This window comes from Sturnira hondurensis, unplaced genomic scaffold (genome assembly GCF_014824575.4).
Source record: "Sturnira hondurensis isolate 20B ecotype Veracruz unplaced genomic scaffold, ASM1482457v3 Scaffold0009178, whole genome shotgun sequence".
NCBI lineage: Eukaryota > Metazoa > Chordata > Mammalia > Chiroptera > Phyllostomidae > Sturnira > Sturnira hondurensis.
In genome coordinates, this window is record NW_028081809.1 from 98,040 (window position 1) to 116,158 (window position 18,119).

General features: G+C 44.7%; 1 protein-coding gene and 1 pseudogene across 3 annotated transcripts in view; both read left to right on the top strand.

Annotated features, from left to right (window-relative positions):
- ANAPC1 (anaphase promoting complex subunit 1) overlaps positions 1-12,725 on the top strand; it is a 96,978-nt gene extending 84,253 nt beyond the window's left edge. For 2 of the 3 annotated variants that reach the window (XM_037056731.1, XM_037056732.1), the window contains exons 42-48: positions 883-950; positions 1,946-2,084; positions 3,906-3,992; positions 5,418-5,513; positions 6,937-7,135; positions 11,636-11,770; positions 12,367-12,725. In XM_037056731.1, coding sequence (XP_036912626.1) covers positions 883-950; positions 1,946-2,084; positions 3,906-3,992; positions 5,418-5,513; positions 6,937-7,135; positions 11,636-11,770; positions 12,367-12,482 — 840 coding nt within the window. In that variant the 3' untranslated portion in view covers positions 12,483-12,725. The remainder of the gene's footprint in view (positions 1-882; positions 951-1,945; positions 2,085-3,905; positions 3,993-5,417; positions 5,514-6,936; positions 7,136-11,635; positions 11,771-12,366) is intronic. The other variant, XM_037056733.1, reaches the window with a different exon arrangement.
- A 5,299-nt stretch (positions 12,726-18,024) lies between these two features.
- Positions 18,025-18,119, top strand: part of LOC118994161 (solute carrier family 15 member 4-like) — a 98,793-nt pseudogene continuing 98,698 nt past the window's right edge.

Consider the following 18,119-nt stretch of genomic DNA (forward strand, 5'->3'; position numbering starts at 1 on the left):
GGCAGAGTGAGAAGAACTAAAGAGATGAGCCACTGCAAGATTATTGTTATTCCTTTTTTTATACAAAAGTTTATTTTTAAATGTACAGCAGGCTTCAGGATAACACTTCATTCTAGCTATAGGTGGCAACAGATGTTATAACAGGATCAAGATGTTAAAACAGGAATGGAATTCGGGATCATTGTTGCCCCAGGCACAAAAAACAACTTTTTTGCCAGATTTCTTAATTCCACCTGTGGCTGAAGGGCCCTTCCCCACAGCAGGCATCCCCAACCCCTGGGCCAGAGATCTGTACTCCCTCCATGGCTGGGCCGCACAGGAGGAAGTGAGCAGCAAGCCATCGAGGCTTCATCCTGCTCCCCCACTCCCTACGTTACCAGCTGAACTCCATCCGCCCCCCATGGAAAAATTGTCTTCCCCAAAACCAGTCCCTGGCACCAAAAAGTTTGGGGACCGCTGCCCCATGCATAGCCATTGCATTTAGCTCAGTTTCTTCTCTTTTTACTTATACGTGAATGCCTTATTTTCCTTATCTATCTTGACCTGCCTCTTGGGCTGCTGTAGGGGTTTCTTCTTGCCACCTTCAGGCTGGACATGGCGGCTACCATCCTTTTCCTGCTTTCTTAGTGTTTTTCAGGAAATAGGAAAGCAGCCCCAGGAGGAGCTGTCCTGGGGAGTAGCGCAGGTTTTTCCTGAAAGGTTAGTTGGCCTCAGAACATGACTCACGTGCATCTTTGTCTAGAAATAGAGCTTGTTAACTGCTGAATATATATATCTTTCCTGCCCAGTTTTTCTGATTTCCTCTGTGAGGCATGGGTCTCATTTTGTCAGACTGGCACCTTTTCAGCACCGGGTTGACTGTGTTTACATTTACTTTGGCAGATTAAAGTTAAAGGCCCACGGTACTGGGAGCTGCTCATAGACTTAAGCAAGGGAACGCAGCACTTGAAGTAAGTGTGTCGAGGTTCTCAGCTGTCTCTGGGAGTGAATAGAAGTATGTGGGAAGGTTATCACCTAGAATGGTTCCTGTCGTGCTTAGGTCTCGTCCAGGAGAGTGTCTTTGAAACAGTTGGGTTACAAAATGAAAATTTTAATGTAGAAATAAACCCCTAAATATTTATGTTCATTCATTGAGAAACTTGAAGTGACTTAAGTTGGGGCAGTAGTGGAATTACATGTTGGAGCCATGATGAACCATTCAGCTTCAGAAAATAAGACTGATGTGTAACCCCACAAAGGAGACTTACGACAGTCAAATTGATATTTGTCAGATGACATTTTCTGTTATGTCCCTGTATTATTCTCTTGTTAGATTGTTGTCATAAGATTAAAAAATTAAAAGATTATGGTAGATTGGTTTTGGGTAGAAATTGTCATATGTAAATAATTTCTTTAATGAACAGATAACGTTAATAATTCTATACCTGCAGTGGTTTGTAAATCAAGTCTTTAAATTTCCAGAAAATTTAACAAGCTTGCAAAAGTTTTTACAGTTTAGTCCCACTTTCCATTTCCTCCAAACTGTCTGCACAAGGGCTGTATTCTGTCTTGTTCTGTCTGCAGATCTGCAGCATCATTTCCTTTCTGCTGCAGCCCCACCAGCAGCCCTTCGTTACCTCTGTGGCCCGTGCGCAGCTCACACTCGGGAACACAGGGAACGTGAAGCTGTGTCAGGTTAAACACCGCCTCTGAAGCTCACACATGACTAGACAGTCAGAATGCCTTCTTATTTAACAAGTTCCGTGCTTCTGGAAGCCAAAGAAAAGCAGAAGTTGTTCTAGCTTTTTTGTAGGGCCCGATTTAGTGATAGAGTAAACAATCATGTACTTTAGTGGAAAATGGTGGAGACTTCATCTCATAAGAACATGGTATTGGGAGCCATAACGTTTCTGACCAAGAACCACCAGTAGTACCTCCTATTAAATTCATTCTTGTTTTCCTTCAGGTCAATCCTTTCCAAGGATGGGGTTTTATATGTTAAACTCAGAGCAGGCCAGCTCTCCTACAAGGAAGATCCGATGGGATGGCAGAGCCTGTTGGCCCAGACTGTTGCTAACAGGAACTCCGAAGCTCGGGCTTTCAAGGTAGTGTGGGTTGGCAAAAACTGAAGAATGGGGAAGGATTCCACATCCCGTTCACCCACCTAAAGACCTGCTTCTGGGAGAGCATTTATGGTACTGTCAAGGCGGGTCTGCTCTCTCTCATTGCTGCAGACTGTAGAGAGTGAATGACCCTGAGTCTGTTTGTGGCTTTAAGTGGCAGTCATAATAAAATAAGGGCCATCTGCTAGGCTTCTGACCGCAGACGTAACGGCAGAGGCAGTCGCAGTGTATCTTACCCCTATGAAAATAGTTAGTTTAACAATGATTAATCCTCAACTCTGTCAAGATTTACTTCATTCGCGGTAAAATAGAAAAACATTTTTGCAAAGTAGCACTTAGTTTCATTTTCAAACTTCAATTTGTTGCATATAACTTGATGAGGATAAAAATGATGACAGGCTTAGCCTTATTGGTTTTATCCTCCAAGTATCTGAACGACTATACGGTAGTATTTAGAATGAGTAAATAAAGATTTTACAAAGCAGTCTCATTCTCAAGGGTTCAGTACATATTTTGCTCTACATTCCAGAACTCAACAAATAAGCTTCCAGCACTTGAAATGTATTCCATGATCTACCATCAGAATTTCAGAATTTAACCCCAGTTTTCACTAATTTCATGAGCAAATGTGTTCCTACTGGAGATACATTAGAAGCAGTATAAGGTAGTCAGGACCCCCGAGGATAATTATACAGAACGAAACCCAGCAGGCGGACTGGCTCAGTGGCAGCAGAAGACTGGGTGGCAGTCTTTGTTTTTCCCAGTAAGGAGGCAGCAGTTTATTTTAATTCAACTCACATTTCATTGTAGGTCAGTGACTTACGACTGAGTCTTTATAGTGGTTCCCAGGGTTTGAGGAGATGTAGTTACTTAACATCAGTGAATGTTGTTTGGCAGTAGTTGATAGGCTAAGAAAAACTTTTGCAGGAATTTTAGACAAAGTTTAATGTATTAGTACTGTTGCTTCTTGTATAAATTACAGCCCATCTAAAATTTTCAGCTTGAAAAGAAAATGAGTAAGTTTAGATTTGAGTTTGAAAGGAGAAAGTGTGTAAACATTGAAAGACATCTCCGTTTTCTGACTGCTGGGAGTTCAGAAGTAAAATATAAACCTTAGTGGAAAATGGTAATATGCATTCATATTCTGTTTTCAGTATTTAACCTTGGGTAATAGTCTTATTCCTTGTAATTTTTTTATTGTGGTAAAATATACACAAAATTTGCTATATTAACCCTTTTTAACTGTATAGGTCAGTGGTATAAGTACAGTCATATTTTGTAGTTGTCACCTCCAGCATCTCCAAAACTCTTTTCATCTTGCAAAACCGAAGCTTTGTCTCCATTAAGTAGTGACTCCCCACTCTCCGCCCATCCCCGCCCCTTGGTGACCTCCTTTCCACTTTCTGTCTGTGGTTTTGATGACAGGTATCTCACGTGAATGGAATCATCCAGTATTTGTCGTTTTGCCAGTGGTTTATTTGGAATTCTTTTTGCCATACCTTTCCAGTAACAGTCTAGTTTGCTTTTTAGTTAGTGACTGAGGAGGGTAGCTTTTTGGGGGGGTGAGCTATGTAAAAAAAGACCTATTATTGGCCTTTTGTTAGTAGTTCATGTTAGCTTGTGCAAAAAGCTTCTAAAACATCTGAGAACAGGTTGATGAAGCTCTAGCAAGTTTGTTCCACCTTGGGTTTTATGGGGTCATTGTGTGAAGAAAATGAGGTAGATTTCTTATGGCATACTTCACCATTTGAAGCATAAAGAATAATCCTTATACCTAACTTATATTTATTGTTTATTTTTTAGCCTGAAACGATTTCAGCATTCACTTCTGATCCAGCACTTCTGTCATTTGCTGAGTATTTCTGCAAACCCACTGTGAACATGGGTCAGGTATATGTATGGTTTGCTCAGCTCCAATGGTAGAATTTGTTACTGTGTCTACCTGTGGACACCACCAAACAGTCTGTAGTACCCCTGTCTGTCTCTGACATTGATGACATGTCTCAGGTACATTGGGTGATTTTTGCATGGCAAATAGAGATTTTTCCATACTCTAAAACTATTAAATTCAATGACTTCCTGCCTTGATAGAAAAAGCAATTTAAAATTTCTGAGACACTAATTTTAATAGGTGATTAACTTTCTAATGTCCATTCTTACACTGATTTATGTTTGCAGTGTTTACCACCCTTCTCTTGTTTTTATGTAATTTTGTTAATTTTGTTTCCTCTGTATTTTATAACCCTTCTTTCCGTTATGGCTCTAAAACTGCTTTCTTCAGGGTTTAGGCTTCCCCAGGTCACTGACTCAAGCCATCATTGCAGAAAGCAAAGTCTGAGTGTAGGAGTCTGATGATCTGGGATTGATGGCTTGTTGCCCTCAAGAGTGTATGGCCTGGAGAAAGTTTTTAACCTCCTAATAGGCAGTTTCCTCATTTTTAGAAGTGAGGTTATAATGGAAACCACCTTACATTCTTGGTTCGAGGGTAAAGAGGAATAACTTGTCTCTTCTAATTTATTGACTCTTCACTGTGTAGCAGTTTTAGGCATACCGCAGAGATTTTTCGGGTTGGGCTGGGAGCTGATAGTATAGCTTTCAGACCCAAGACCTGGTGACACAGGTCTTGTGGTGACGTAGGTCCTGCAGTGATGCGGGCCAAAATATTTTTGCTGGAGGGGAGTCTTGTCTTTAGTTAATAAAAACACAACACCTGTGAAGAGCAGTGCAGCGAAACACAGTAAAACGAGGGATGCCTGGATTAGGCCCTCCGCTCAGCACTTCACGTGGCTTTCTCATTTGGTTCCCCCTGAGGGTAGGTGCCTTATCATGCAGGGTTCACAGATCAGGAGACTACCTCTCAGAGATGGCTCGTGCCCAAGATCACAGCCAGTAAAGACCGGGCACTGCCCCCAAGGCCACAGGTGTCTGATGAAGGCTTGTGCCTGCCATTAACCCCAGTTGGACGTGGCTTTGCTGCCTTCCCTGAACTTGTTCCGCTCAGTGTGGCTGCCGCATCTTTGGTACTGGGTGCCCTTTCTGGATCCTGCCCTTGCCAGCACCAGCCAACGCTTGATCCAGTTTTCCCCTCCATGGCACTTACACCTTTAACTGTACCTTGGGACCTAATCTGGGTTGCATTTTGTTGGTGTTTCATTTTGCATGTGCTGTGGTTTCATAAAGAGCCGCTTGTTTTACCCTTTTCTGTCAGTCACGGCAGAGCTTAAGGATGGGCCGTGTGGTTGCTATACAGTTGTTTCTAGAATTGATTTTGGTATGTTCACTGATGGGCTACAAACAACTTCTGGTTTTTCACAGAAACAGGAAATTCTGGATCTCTTTTCTTCAGTACTCTACGAGTGTGTTACTCAGGAGACCCCGGAGATGTTGCCTGCGTACATAGCAATGGATCAGGTGTGGTTCAGAAACCTGTTTCAGTTCCGATGAGACTTATCCTGAGCAGTAAGATCAGGTTCCCAGGTGTTCATCTTTTAAGTTTCTCATCTGTATTTAGACATTCTAAAAAGGAAGCTTCATCAAAGTGGAAAGATCTGTGCATATCAGAAAAGCGTTGATGACAGCAGTGCCCTTCACGGGCTGCCGGACGCTAGGGTTCCCATTCTCCTTAACCAGGGAGAGGACATTCCTTCCCTTTCTCCCCTTGTGTGGCCTCCAGCCTCCCTCCTGAGAACCTGTCTGTGGAGGAGACTACAAATGAGCAGGGTGGACACACTGCGTCCTGCTGATGGCAGTCACGTGCGCACCTGTGTGGTGAAGTTTGCAAGTGGTTACAGGACCAGTCTATAGTATAGGGAGCTGGAGTTAACTTTCAGTGTGTGTGTGTGTGTGTGTGTGTGTGTGTGAGAGAGAGAGAGAGAGAGAGAGAGAGAGAGAGAGAGAGAAAGAGAGATTGCTGTTTTAAAAGAACCTAACAATGCAGGAAATGGTGCTTGACAGCTTTCTTAAAGGATCGGGTCACTTTATTCACTCTAGGTTATTAGCGACACATAAGGCTTTTTGATAGGATAGCTTTCAGATCCAAATTTGAAGTTAAGCTAAGCCCTTAGTTTTCTAACTCAACTAAAATTTATCTGGGAAATCTTAAAACTACAGATCCTCGAAGCTCATTCCATAGCTACTGGTTTAGAATTTCTGGGATGAGATCTAAGGTTGACAGTTTTATACAGCTCTTCAGGTGAATATGATACAGAGAGTTCCCAGGTAAGCATTTGGACTCAGTAGCTAAAGCAAAATTATCTAACAGCACCATTATAAAGCTGAAGGGGAAATACATTTAGGCAGGGGACAATCCTCTAGACCTGAAAATCACAGCATTCTAGGTAACATTCTAACTAAAAGGCAACGTCCAGTATAATCACGTCGGCCCAAACTGCCAGCGCTGTGTGGTGTCAGACAATACCGATTAGGAAGTCAGTGTGTGATGCTCACACTGGCACTGCTTTCCACGCGCCTTTCCCTGCAGCAGCCCGTCCACGGGCTGTCTCCCACTGCTGGCTGGGAGTGTCTTTTCCTCTGGGAACCTTCACCCTGCTCTTGTCACAAGCAGGTGTCTGTGGAAGGATACCCTGTCCGGTTGCCACCATGGTGGCTCTGCACTTGGGTCCCAGGAGCAGTGTTACCAGGATTAATGCTTTAGTCTTCAGAGCCTCGGGTCCCTGGCCTCGCTGCGGCCATTTCATGGTACCCACCCCGGGGTTCTGGGAGGTGACTGGCTACAGACCTGTTGGGTTTTCATTTTTTCACAGCCCTTGAACCAGGAGTGATCTCATTTGCCCTTGTGGCTTTTACCCTAGAGCTCTCCTTTTCTCTCCTTAAGGCTGTGAGAAGACTGGGAAGAAGAGAAATGTCTGAGACATCTGAACTGTGGCAGATAAAGTTGGTGTTGGAGTTTTTCAGCTCCAGAAGCCATCAGGAGCGGATGCAGAACTGCCCGAAGCGGGGGCTCTTCATGAACTCGGAGTTTCTCCCCGTCGTGAAGTGCTCTATTGATAACACCCTGGATCAGTGGCTGCAAGGTGGGAGCCTGTGCCCTTGTGCTTTTAAGATAATGCTGGGACTCAGCTTTTCTACTGTGGATGTTCTTGTTAGAAAGCAAGACAAATCTGGACAGAAACCACAATGCCTATGGATTTAATGTTTCCAGTTAGTTGACTTAGGCTGATTATCTACGTCAAAGTCTTTATAAATATATTAAACTCTACTTTGTAAACCATGGAGAGAATATACACAGCATTTTAAATACCACTTGGCACTTAAGAACCTGTTTGACCTTTTCTGGGACCAGGTCGTGTGTCCTTACTGGCCTCTCTTCTGTTTCTCAGTGGTGTGTCACCTCTCGGAGGCCAGCAGCCATCTGCTTTCCTCTTCACTGTCCCCTGTGCCCCCCACCCCCGTCCTCTGCTCATTGAGCGAATACTTGTTGTACCAGCGCTGGGTCTGTGGGAACCTGGGACGTCATGCAGCTGGTTTTCTGTCCGTGGGAGTGCTAGCACCCGTGTCCCGTCTATCATTTCCTCCTGGGACTCAAAAGCTAGTGCAGCCTAAAAATTGTTTTCTGTGTAATTATTTTTGTTCTCACTTTGGGGAGAAATATGTTATTTTATAGATTTTCTTGTCTTGTTTCTGTTCAATTTAGTACTTGATCATTGATAGCAGACCTTTGCTGTTGTTAAGAAATAAGCCCTTAAATTTCTGATTTGCAGATTCGTAGGATGCAGTGAAACTTCAGCAGTGACTAGAGCTTTCTCCAGAACAGCACTGAACTGCTTTTTCTGGAGTGCTCTTTAGGGCCCGTGATGGTTACAGCATTGCTCTGAGCCCCCCTGAATGTGCTGCTCTGACTGCCAAAAATGGCTGTTTATTTTATAGCGCGGGACCCGTCACTTTTTTGAAACTCTTAAATCTGTAGTCTCCGCTCTCAGAAGAACTAGCTGTTGGCTTTGGGATTGTTGTCATTAAGAAACACTCAAACCTGTAGAGAATTGAGTTTGTTTGAGCCAAACTGATAAATAACAGTTGCTAGGAAGCAAAATTTCAAAAGATTATGAGAAAGCTCTGGAGAATGGTGATTTAGCACCTTATTTTATATACATTACAGTCAAAAGAGGAGGCGAGGCGTAAGAGGCTTATAAGAAATCCACTGGTGGTAGATTGGGGAGGCAGGAGAAAGCCAAGTGGGGAAACCTCTGGGGCTGGATAGAAAGTAAAGTGGTAGACACTTTTGCACAGGTGGGTACAGGACAGTTAGCAACAATTAACACAACAACAACAACAACAACAACGAGGGGGTCTGTGGTCTCCCCCCAGTGTGGCGCCCATGCTTTGAGGGGCCTGGAAAAAGGGAATTTGACATTCCAAAGGTGCGTTATTATAGATTTGAGAAGACAACAGACAGGCTCAGTTAAAGCCTGGCCTCTGACAGGGAAAAGTACCGGCCTAGGACATGACTACCCAGCATGAACCTCCATAGAAAGTTCAATTTCAGACCATCCTACGTGGTTACTCTGAGTTTGTGAGGCCACCGCACAGGCCTCCCCTGAGCTCGCCAGGTTTCGCGGGTGGCCCCTTTACTTGCACAGGATGGAGAACAATCAGTTCAGTAAGATGTAGAACCTATATATGTATCAGTGTGGAAATGTCATTCATGTTTGTGCCTTAAAATCGCAGATTCATATGTGGACTGTTAGGGTCACTCAGTGACCAGATGATCCAGACTGTTTGGGATGACTCTTCATCCCAAAACGCGTTGGATTTATCATATTGTCGAGACGTTCTGGCCTCAGTTAGACTTTTTAATCTTGAGCAGAGAAAATGGGTTTTAAGTTAAGAACTTAAAGAAGTTTTCTTAACTTTTTAATACTGCCACCCTTCTATCGTCCGTGCTGCACCCATGGCCACACTCCACTGTTTTCAAACTTTGCCATTTTCTGTCCCCACCACAGGGGCCTACAGCGTTGTTTTTGGCATTGTCGGTTTGTTTAATTATAGAGTAATCTGGTGAATGTGGAGTGGTATCTCATTTAGTTTTAATTTGCATTTCCTTGGCAACTCAGGGTGTTAATGTGCTTTTTTTTATTATTCATACACTCTTTGTGAAGTGTTTAACCTTTACCCATTTTAAATTGGCTGTCTTGATTTCTGAGTTGTTGGAGCTTCTAAAAATTCTGGCTACAAGTTTTTGTGTGAGATGGTTTGCAGATATTTTCTTGTACTTTTTGATTATTTTTAAAAATAATTCTATTTATTTTTTAGAGAGGAGGATGAAAGATAAGGAGAGAAACATTTATGTGACAGAGAAACATAGATGGTTGCTTCCAGTACATGCCCAGATCAGGGACCAAACCGCAACCCAGGCGTGTGCCCTGACCCGGGAATCAAACTGGACACCTTCGGGTTTTCGGGACAACACCCAACCAACCAAGCAGCACTGGACAGGTTGCCTGTGTGTTTTCTTTAGGGTGATTTTTTGATGAACTGAAGTTTTATGTTTTGATGAGGTTTAATATATCAGTTTATTTTATGCTTATTGCTTTTTGAGTGTGGTCCTGNGGACCAAACCGCAACCCAGGCGTGTGCCCTGACCCGGGAATCAAACTGGACACCTTCGGGTTTTCGGGACAACACCCAACCAACCAAGCGGCACTGGACAGGTTGCCTGTGTGTTTTCTTTAGGGTGATTTTTTGATGAACTGAAGTTTTATGTTTTGATGAGGTTTAATATATCAGTTTATTTTATGCTTATTGCTTTTTGAGTGTGGTCCTGGGAATCTTTCCCAGAGCAGGTCATAAAAGTTTTTAAAGATTTCTATTAAAAGCTTTACAGTTTTATCTTTTATATGTAGGTCTGTGATTCATCTCAAAATACTTTTTATATAGAATGAGATTGGGGTTGAGGGTTTTTTGTTTGTTTGTTTGAATACAGATATCCAGTTCTAGGACCATTTGTGGAAAAGGCTTCCCTTTGTAATAGAGCTACTTTGGGCTTTGTTGATAATCAGTTGCCTTTTTAAGTATGAATCTGTTTCAGGACTCAGTTCTGTATCATCAGCCAGTCTGTCTGTCTTTATGCCAGGACTACACTGTCTTAATCACTGCAGGTTTGAAACCCGAAAAGCTGGTGTTCGTGCTGCCTGTCACATGCTAGACCCAATAAGCAGAGACAGGGATTGAATGTTTATGAGAACTTTATTCATATGGCTGGGGGTCTGAGAAGTCGGTGGGTTTGGACCCTAACAGCCCCTAATGGACCCCAACGGACCGTCTTACCTTTCCTTCCAAGCCAATCTTTTTGTAACAGAAGACAAAGTGTGGTGAGGGGTTTTGAATTCATGGGAAATTAGATTAAAAAGATTAAAAAGTGTAGCATTCTTGCCCTGGTAGTTAGCTGTTCCCCGGGTGGCGGGCAGTGGCTCTCTCCTCTGGGACGCGATGGCCCGGAGGCCTCCACTTGTGCCCCCCCCGCCCCCCAGTAGTCTTTAGCAGTGCCCCAGGAGGCCATCGAGCAGTCTCTCTGGGAGCCAGGATGGGCCATGTCTGCGTTTCCTGAAACAATAGCTTTAACGTGTGCATTCCCTATTAGGCTTATTAACTATTCACCTTAAATTTTCCAACTCTTGAGTCCCCTGTTAGGTTCAGAGTAACTTCTGAAATCTGGTGGTGGAAGTAGTTGTGTTGAGAGGAAAATTTACAGCGCCAAGTGCTTACGATATGAAAGAGGAACAGTCTCAGATCAGTAATCTAAGTTCTTGCTTCAAGAATCTAGAAAAAGAATAGAAAAATAAACCCCAAAGCAAGCTTCCCTTTTTCCACTTTCTTGAATCGAGAACTTAGATTAATGACTGTAACAATCTCGTGCCTCAAGCTGGGCATTTTGCCCAGAGAAAGAACAGACCAGCTTTTTTGAGCTTTCTTGTAGGAACTAGGACACTTTTTCCCTTTGGAGCCTCCAGCAAACGAGTTGCCCAGCATTTCACCTCTTGGACGTCAGTTGGAACTCCTGCACGTTCCTCAGTTAGTCCACAGGGCAGAAAATGACCTTCACTGAGTGGCTCGGGTTTGCCTGATGCCCCAGGCCACTGGTTCTGTAAGTGTGGTCCCTGGGGCAGCAGCAGCAGCAGCAGCAGCAGCCTCTCCTAGGAACTTGTTAGAAGTGCAAGTTTGCTGGCCCTATTTAAGAAATTCTGCATTTCTTTTCATCAACTCATCAGGTTAAAGTTTGAGAACCTCTGGCCAAGACTAATCAGAATCCTGCCTGCGATCTGAAGTCAGTCTTCTCCAGTGTTGCACAGAGGAGGGGAGGGTGGTGAAGTGGGTATTTTGGGAGATCCCCACAGTGCGCCAGTGTACTTTGACAGCACTCATCACAGTGTGCTATTATTCATTTGTGTGGTCTCTCTCTGTCCCCTACAACTGTGAGTGACAGGCACTCTGTCAGGTTGACTGAAATAGCCTTAATGCCCAGCATGGTAGCTGCCCAGTATATGGTATGTGTGTAATTTCCTGTGTTTCTTCCACAGCTGGGGGCGATGTGTGTGTGCACGCCTATCTCAGTGGGCAGCCCTGCGAGGAGGCCCAGCTGGGCATGCTGGCCTGCTTCCTGGTCTACCACTCCGTGCCGGCCCCGCAGCACCTGCCGTCTGTAGGACTGGAAGGTACCGCAGACCCACCTCCGTTTTCTTTTCAGTGCCTGGGATTAGCGCTTATTTTTTTTTAGTTCCTTAGTAGGGTACATTTCTAGTGAGCTATTTTCTCTAGGGTTTTTTTGTTTGTTTGTTTTTTCATGTGTGGGTGTTACTTTTTAGAATCTTTTCTGGAAAAAACTCTAAACTTTACACACGTATAAGCTTTTATTTACATTCAGAAAAGGATGGAAGATGCTTCACAGAGCCCAAACACCTATATATACTAATAAACTAAGTGTTTATATTATTATTCTCTCTTAATTGATTCTTATTAGTTATTTTTAGTTTTTTATTAATTGTGTTTAATATATATAATTAAGAATGGTTTCACATATAGTTAGTTATAGGTCACTTTTGAAGTACAGATTGGGCGAATTTAAATTTTTATATCAAGTTATATTTTACAGTGCATTAGGGAAATTTGTAACTTAAGTTTTTTGTTTGGGTCATTGTTTGTAAAGGGAAAGAATGCCCCCTTTAACCTGATTGTGGCTGAAGTTTCCTTTAAGAGGGCCTGGGGCTGAATCTGTGTAGTTGTGACTGTTTCCACTATTGCGTTTCTTTAGGGAGTACAAGCTTCGCTGAACTCCTCTTCAGATTTAAACAGCTGAAAATGCCGGTGCGAGCTTTGCTAAGATTAGCTCCTTTGCTTCTTGGAAACCCACAGCCAATGGTTATGTGATCGTGTCTGGTGAAAAACCTGCCCTGAAATGTGACTTCTGCATATAAACATGACCAAACAACAGAGCTAAAAAGACATTTGTAAGTTTTATAATATACTTAGGGGGAAATGAGCTGCACAGACCTCGATGTATTTTAAAAGCTGAGCATTATAAATATTGCAGACTGTTGCTGTCAGCATTAACACATGATCTATAAAAGTGAGTTAAAGTTTACTTTTTTAAATAAAGTTTTTTGGTTTGTTCTCAGAACTCTTGATGATTTAGTTGGGGATTCCAGAGAGTAGAGCAGTGGGGGCTAGTGGACAAGGAGTTTTTAAAGTCTTTCATCTATGGTGGTGGTTCAAGTGAAGTTGACTTTATGCTAAAAAGTACAGTTTTAAAAGGTCTTAAAATTTTCTGCATCAACAAAAGGCCTGCAGTATTTTCTGAGATGTCACAGTTACCCTGTTTGAAATTAGTTTGTACTTGCAGTGCCTGTGCCAGGTGTCCTCAAAGTCTGACCAGTCACCTTGAAGGGGAGATGGACATCCTAAGAAAGAATTACCTAACATGAAGCCTGTTCTAGAGAAAAGACGAAATTTCCATTACAGGCAGGACTTCAGAAATTATCTACTTCCACCCAAAACATAGAGAATATACATCTGTGTCAGGGGGTCTCTGGACTAGATGATGATGGAAAATCCTCACGAAGACATCTCCAGCTTTAGGTTTACAGTACAGAAGGAAGAAAGTGTAACGGAAAAGACACCAGTGTTTGGGCTGCTACCAAACCCAATAAGCAGTGGCGGCGATTGAATCTTTTATGGGAACTTTATTCAAATGGTGGTGATCTGAGGCGATGGCGGGTTCATACCCTAACAAACCATCTTCTCTTTTCTTTCCAGGCCAGACTTTTTATAAGGTGGTGGTGGGTGGATAGACAAGGTGGGGTGAGGGCTTTGAAATTCAGGGGGGATTAGGTGAGAAAAGGTACAGCATTCCTGTTCTGGGCAGTTAGCTGTTCCCAGGGGAGGGTAGTCATGCACTCTCCCTGGAACACAAAGGTCTGGATGTCCCCAGGCAGTAATCTCTAGCAGTGCCCCAGGAAACTGGCTGTTTTCCCAGGAGCCAGGATGGGCCTTGTCTGTAGTTTCTGAAACAAAAGCTTTAAGTACTCATTACTTGCTAGACTTACAATTTTTTCCTTAAGCTAAAATTTTCCAAGTCTTGAGTCCCCTGTCAAAAGTTCCCTGCTGTCCAGACTGTGACATGTGCGCTATGCTTTCTAAATGGCCCTTACACTGTAAACTGGTAGAAGCTGTAGTCATTTCACGTGTTCACATCCTAAATTATGGTGTTTAGCTTTAAGTAAAAATTAGAGCCAAAATAAATCTTTTCATAGAGATTTTGGCAAAAATCCATTTGGTCTTTACTTTGGCAGCAGGGGTGGATTTCACAGACATGCACCCAGAGGCAGGCAGTGCCGTTCTGCTTCTCTGCTGTTTTTTTTTTTTTTTTTTTAAGATTTTATTCATGTATTTTTAGAGAGAGGGGAAGGGAGGGAGAAAGGAAGAGAAACATCAGTGTGTGGTTTCCTCTTGTGCTCACCAACCAGAGACCAGGTCAGAAACCAGCACAAGTGCCCTGACTAGGAATTGAACCGATGACCCTTTGGTTCGCAGGCTGGCACTCAGCCCTCTGAGCCACACTAGCCAGGGATGCTTCTCTAGTTCCATTGGCTCACCTGCCCGAAGGACTTGCTCCTGCACGGGAAGCATGGCTGAGAGGCGGCTGGCCAGGAAGGTGAAATGTGCTTCCCTTCACACTTAAGTAGTTTTCCTTCTCCAACAAGCAATGAAAAAAATTGAAATGGCAGGGTATACCTATTATTACATTTCAATGTAGATTTAAAGAACTCAGAGTCTTGACAACTATTACTGTGTTTTCACCCTGAATTGTTTGTAACTTATGTGCTTTCTCTGAAGAATGACTTAAGAGACAGTAACTTGCACACACATGAACTTTCATATATGAGGGAGAGTGGTCATTAGAATGTTAACAAAAGCAAAAACCAGGCTAATAAGAGGGAGCACAGTAAAAGATTGCACACACTCTGGAGACAGCATTGTCTTTGTTGGGCTAAGTGATATTCTGGGCAGTGTGCTCTTGGGCAGGCACACTAGGATCGTCAGAACAGTTTCGGCTACTTACGGGTTCTCAAAAGTTCTTGAGTGTAGCTCTCACCATCCCAGCCTATTTAGAGGCATGGCAGGGAAGAGCTGGGGAAACACCCTTGACTTGAGTGTTTTGGCACAGAAGTGGCCATGTCACTTCCCGTCACAGCCTATTGGCAAGAAGTAGTCACGTTGCTCCCCCTCAAGTGGCTACTCTTCTACTTGTCCTCGAAGGGGAGGAGGATCAGGTGTACTAGTCTGTCATAGCACGGGTCCTAACGTAGTAATTCCCCACATCTGTCTTTGCTGCTTACACAGAGGGAAGTGCTCATCAGCGCCTCCATGGATGAACATAACTAAAGGTGCAGCACAGTTACACACTCATACACTCAGAGAGATTATTGTTTTCTGGAAGATGCGGACATCTGTGTGAAGACATGCACTGTGGTAGCTCTGAGGCACAGAGGCCAGGCCTTAGCAGGAAACCATTGGGCTCAGCCCACAGAACTCTTGGTTCTGCCTAATCTTACTTGAATAGGCCACTTTCTACTCTGTAGAAACCCCTGACTTCATAGCTTATGGTGAGGGCTATGTCCCAGCTCCTGTATCTGTCAAACCTATGTACAAGTCAGCAAATCAAGCTGCAGTGGACCCACCCAGCCCCCCCCGCCCCCAGCATCCTTTCCAGTCTCTCCGAAGGACTCAGCCTGCTGAACAGTATCCAGACCACAATCCCTATTTTCATTTGAAGCATTTTCTCTGTGTTGTCTGCCCCCTCCCCTTTTTTAGTGCCTCTGAATGATTTAAAGATAATCTGTTACAAACCACATAGAGCTGCGTTTTGCTTTGTGAGTCAGTCTAAATCTCAGTTTTTGTATGCTATTCAGTGTATTTTTATATTTACTGTGTCTTTTATTTGGTCTGTTTTCTTTGCTTTTTAAACATTTCTTGAATTCATTACTCTTAGCAGTTAGGATGGCTCATGTTTTTTGAATACATGTAACACTAATATCGTCATAGGACCCCCATCTCAAGACCCTCTTTTTTTTTTTGCCTTGGCTTTCCCCATCTTGCTTCTAGCATTGAAGGTTCGCTGGGACCGCCCCACTTCCCCCCAGCCTCCGTTCACAAGTCCCTCCTATTTTCTCTTTCCTGTCTCATTTTGAAGATTGGGCTGTTTCTACAGTGCCACAGCATACAATGGTGCATGACCTCTCACTTTTATCCCCACTCTTATCAGCCTCAGATGGACACATCAGTTGGTTCCAGCCTCTGTTAGTCCTGTGCTCGAAATCCCCACCATCTCTCCTTTGGGCAGGACTGCTCTCCAGGTTGTCGGGAGGGGCTCCGAGCACGTTTGTCCACAGATGCTGATTGTCTAGAACAGGCAGGTTTCCTCCTCTCTCTTCACGTGTTCTCCCCTTCTGTCTTTTTCTTTTCCTTGCCATCTGCCAATCACTGTTTTTGCCTCTCCCTTCAGATGCCTCCCCCTTGGTAGTCCAGGCGTTTTCCCAGACTTTTGATCCCTTCTTTCTTTGCTGGTCCTTAGACTTCACAGAGGCTCCTGCTTCAGTCTCTTGGTTCCCTTGGGTGCCTTTCCACATTACTGCTAGACCCTCTAGGACATCCAGGGCTGGGGGGCCTTTGTTGGCTGACTCCCGGGAGGTTGGGGGCCACTGTGCCATGGGCTGCTGTGGTTTGGGCTCTCCCTGCATTGTCTGTCATGCAGGTCTGAGGAAGTTGGAGACCCTGTGCTGGTGCCACCTGGAGCCTGGGAAGGAGGTAGCAGCTTCCATGTCTGGGAGGGGTTGGCAGGGGGTGGGGGGTGGTGGCTGGAGCTATAAGAAAGCGAGAAAGTGAGGTCAGAGCAGAGGGGGAAGCAAGCCCTGCCACACGGTGCACACTGGGAAGGAGCTCAGGGAAAGCAGTTGTCACCTTCGTGTTCTTATAAGTGACCAGACCATCTGCAGTGTTTTTTTATATGGTGCTAAAAATAACATTTTCTTGGAATTTTGAGGTTTCTGACATACACAATAGTTCTTGGTCCTCAGAAAAAAGCTTGTGAGTGAATTCAGCTTCACGGTTTATGTCAGAGCACACCTGGTCTGTCTTCTCTGAGGGCCAGTGAGGGTCCAGCACACACTGTAGTGTGGCAGGCTGGCTCCACTCACAGGACTATTCTAGCACGACCTCTGTGCAGGGGAAGAGTTTCTATGCATTTCACCGACCATCTCCCCCACTTCAAGTAAATCTGAATATAAAACCTCAAATTAAACCAAGGAAACACTCTCTAAAGGGTGTGTTTCTAGAGAGGTGGTTCTTTATAAAGTTTTCAACGCAGATCAAAACCCTGCAGAGATTTTCATTGCTTAGATCAGCATTTGTAAGACTTTTCCTAAAAGAGAAAAAAAAAAACAACAACGAATAGACTAATTAGGACCTGTGTTGTGTATGTAGTACATGATTCCATAGTCAAGTTCAACTAAACTCAGATACTTTACCTGTCACAGGAGTTCTCTGAGCCCTTGCAGTGCTGAGTTGCACCAGGGACTACAGTAGCTTCCTCCTCAAGCTGCCAGCCCAGTGGAGGTGACTGCAGAACACAGATGTGGAGTTGTCCGACTCTGCACAGCCCCTGCCGCACACCTGCACTCACCTGGACCACCTGCAGCCCCTGCTCTCTCCCTGGGAGCCTAGGGCGTGCACTGGTGCTTCCGACTCCAGACCCAGTGATGTGGGTTCTGGGGCTGGATCTGAAAGACAAACAGAGGGAGTTAACAACTGGAGGAGGGGCCAGCCTGCTGCCCCTGGTGGCCTTGGCCTCATCTTGATGCACCTCCTCACACAGGTCTTGGGTGACCCAGGCTTGGTACTTCATTGCTTGGAAGAACTCCATCTTCAGCTTCAGGAACTCCTCAAAGATCTCTGGCCAGTGCTGCTTGCCCAGCAGGCACTGGAATATGCTGCTCTTGGAAGAGGGGAGCCTGTTCGGGTCCAGTGACAGCTCCCAGCGTTGGGTACACTTAGTGCTGGGGGGCAGCACGTCCAGAAGAGAGGATCTGGGGGAGTCCCATATGCAAGGAGCCTGCTGGGGCTGTGCTGTGTTTAGCCCAGGCCAGTCTGCTGGCTTCCACCACTTCCCTGGTGGCCTTCAGCCACTCATCTCTGGGCAGTGGGCGGGTTTCCTGGCTGCTTCTCTTATCTCGGGATCTTACTCGTGGCCTGCCTTCCCCATGACCAGGCTACTGCTGACAGCTGTGTCTTCTCTGTGGCCCCCCAGTCAAGATCCTTGTGACAAGGACAGTGAGTTTGGGGCAGGCCATGGAGTGGGAGTGTTGGGCAGAAGTGGGAGCAGGTTCCCAAGAGGATCTCACAGGGCCAGGGAGAAATGGGTCCCGGCAGCTGGCTGCAGTCGAAGGACTCCGCCACCATGGGCAGCAGCTACTACAGGCACCTGGACTGTGGGGGAGGCTCAGGGTGGGA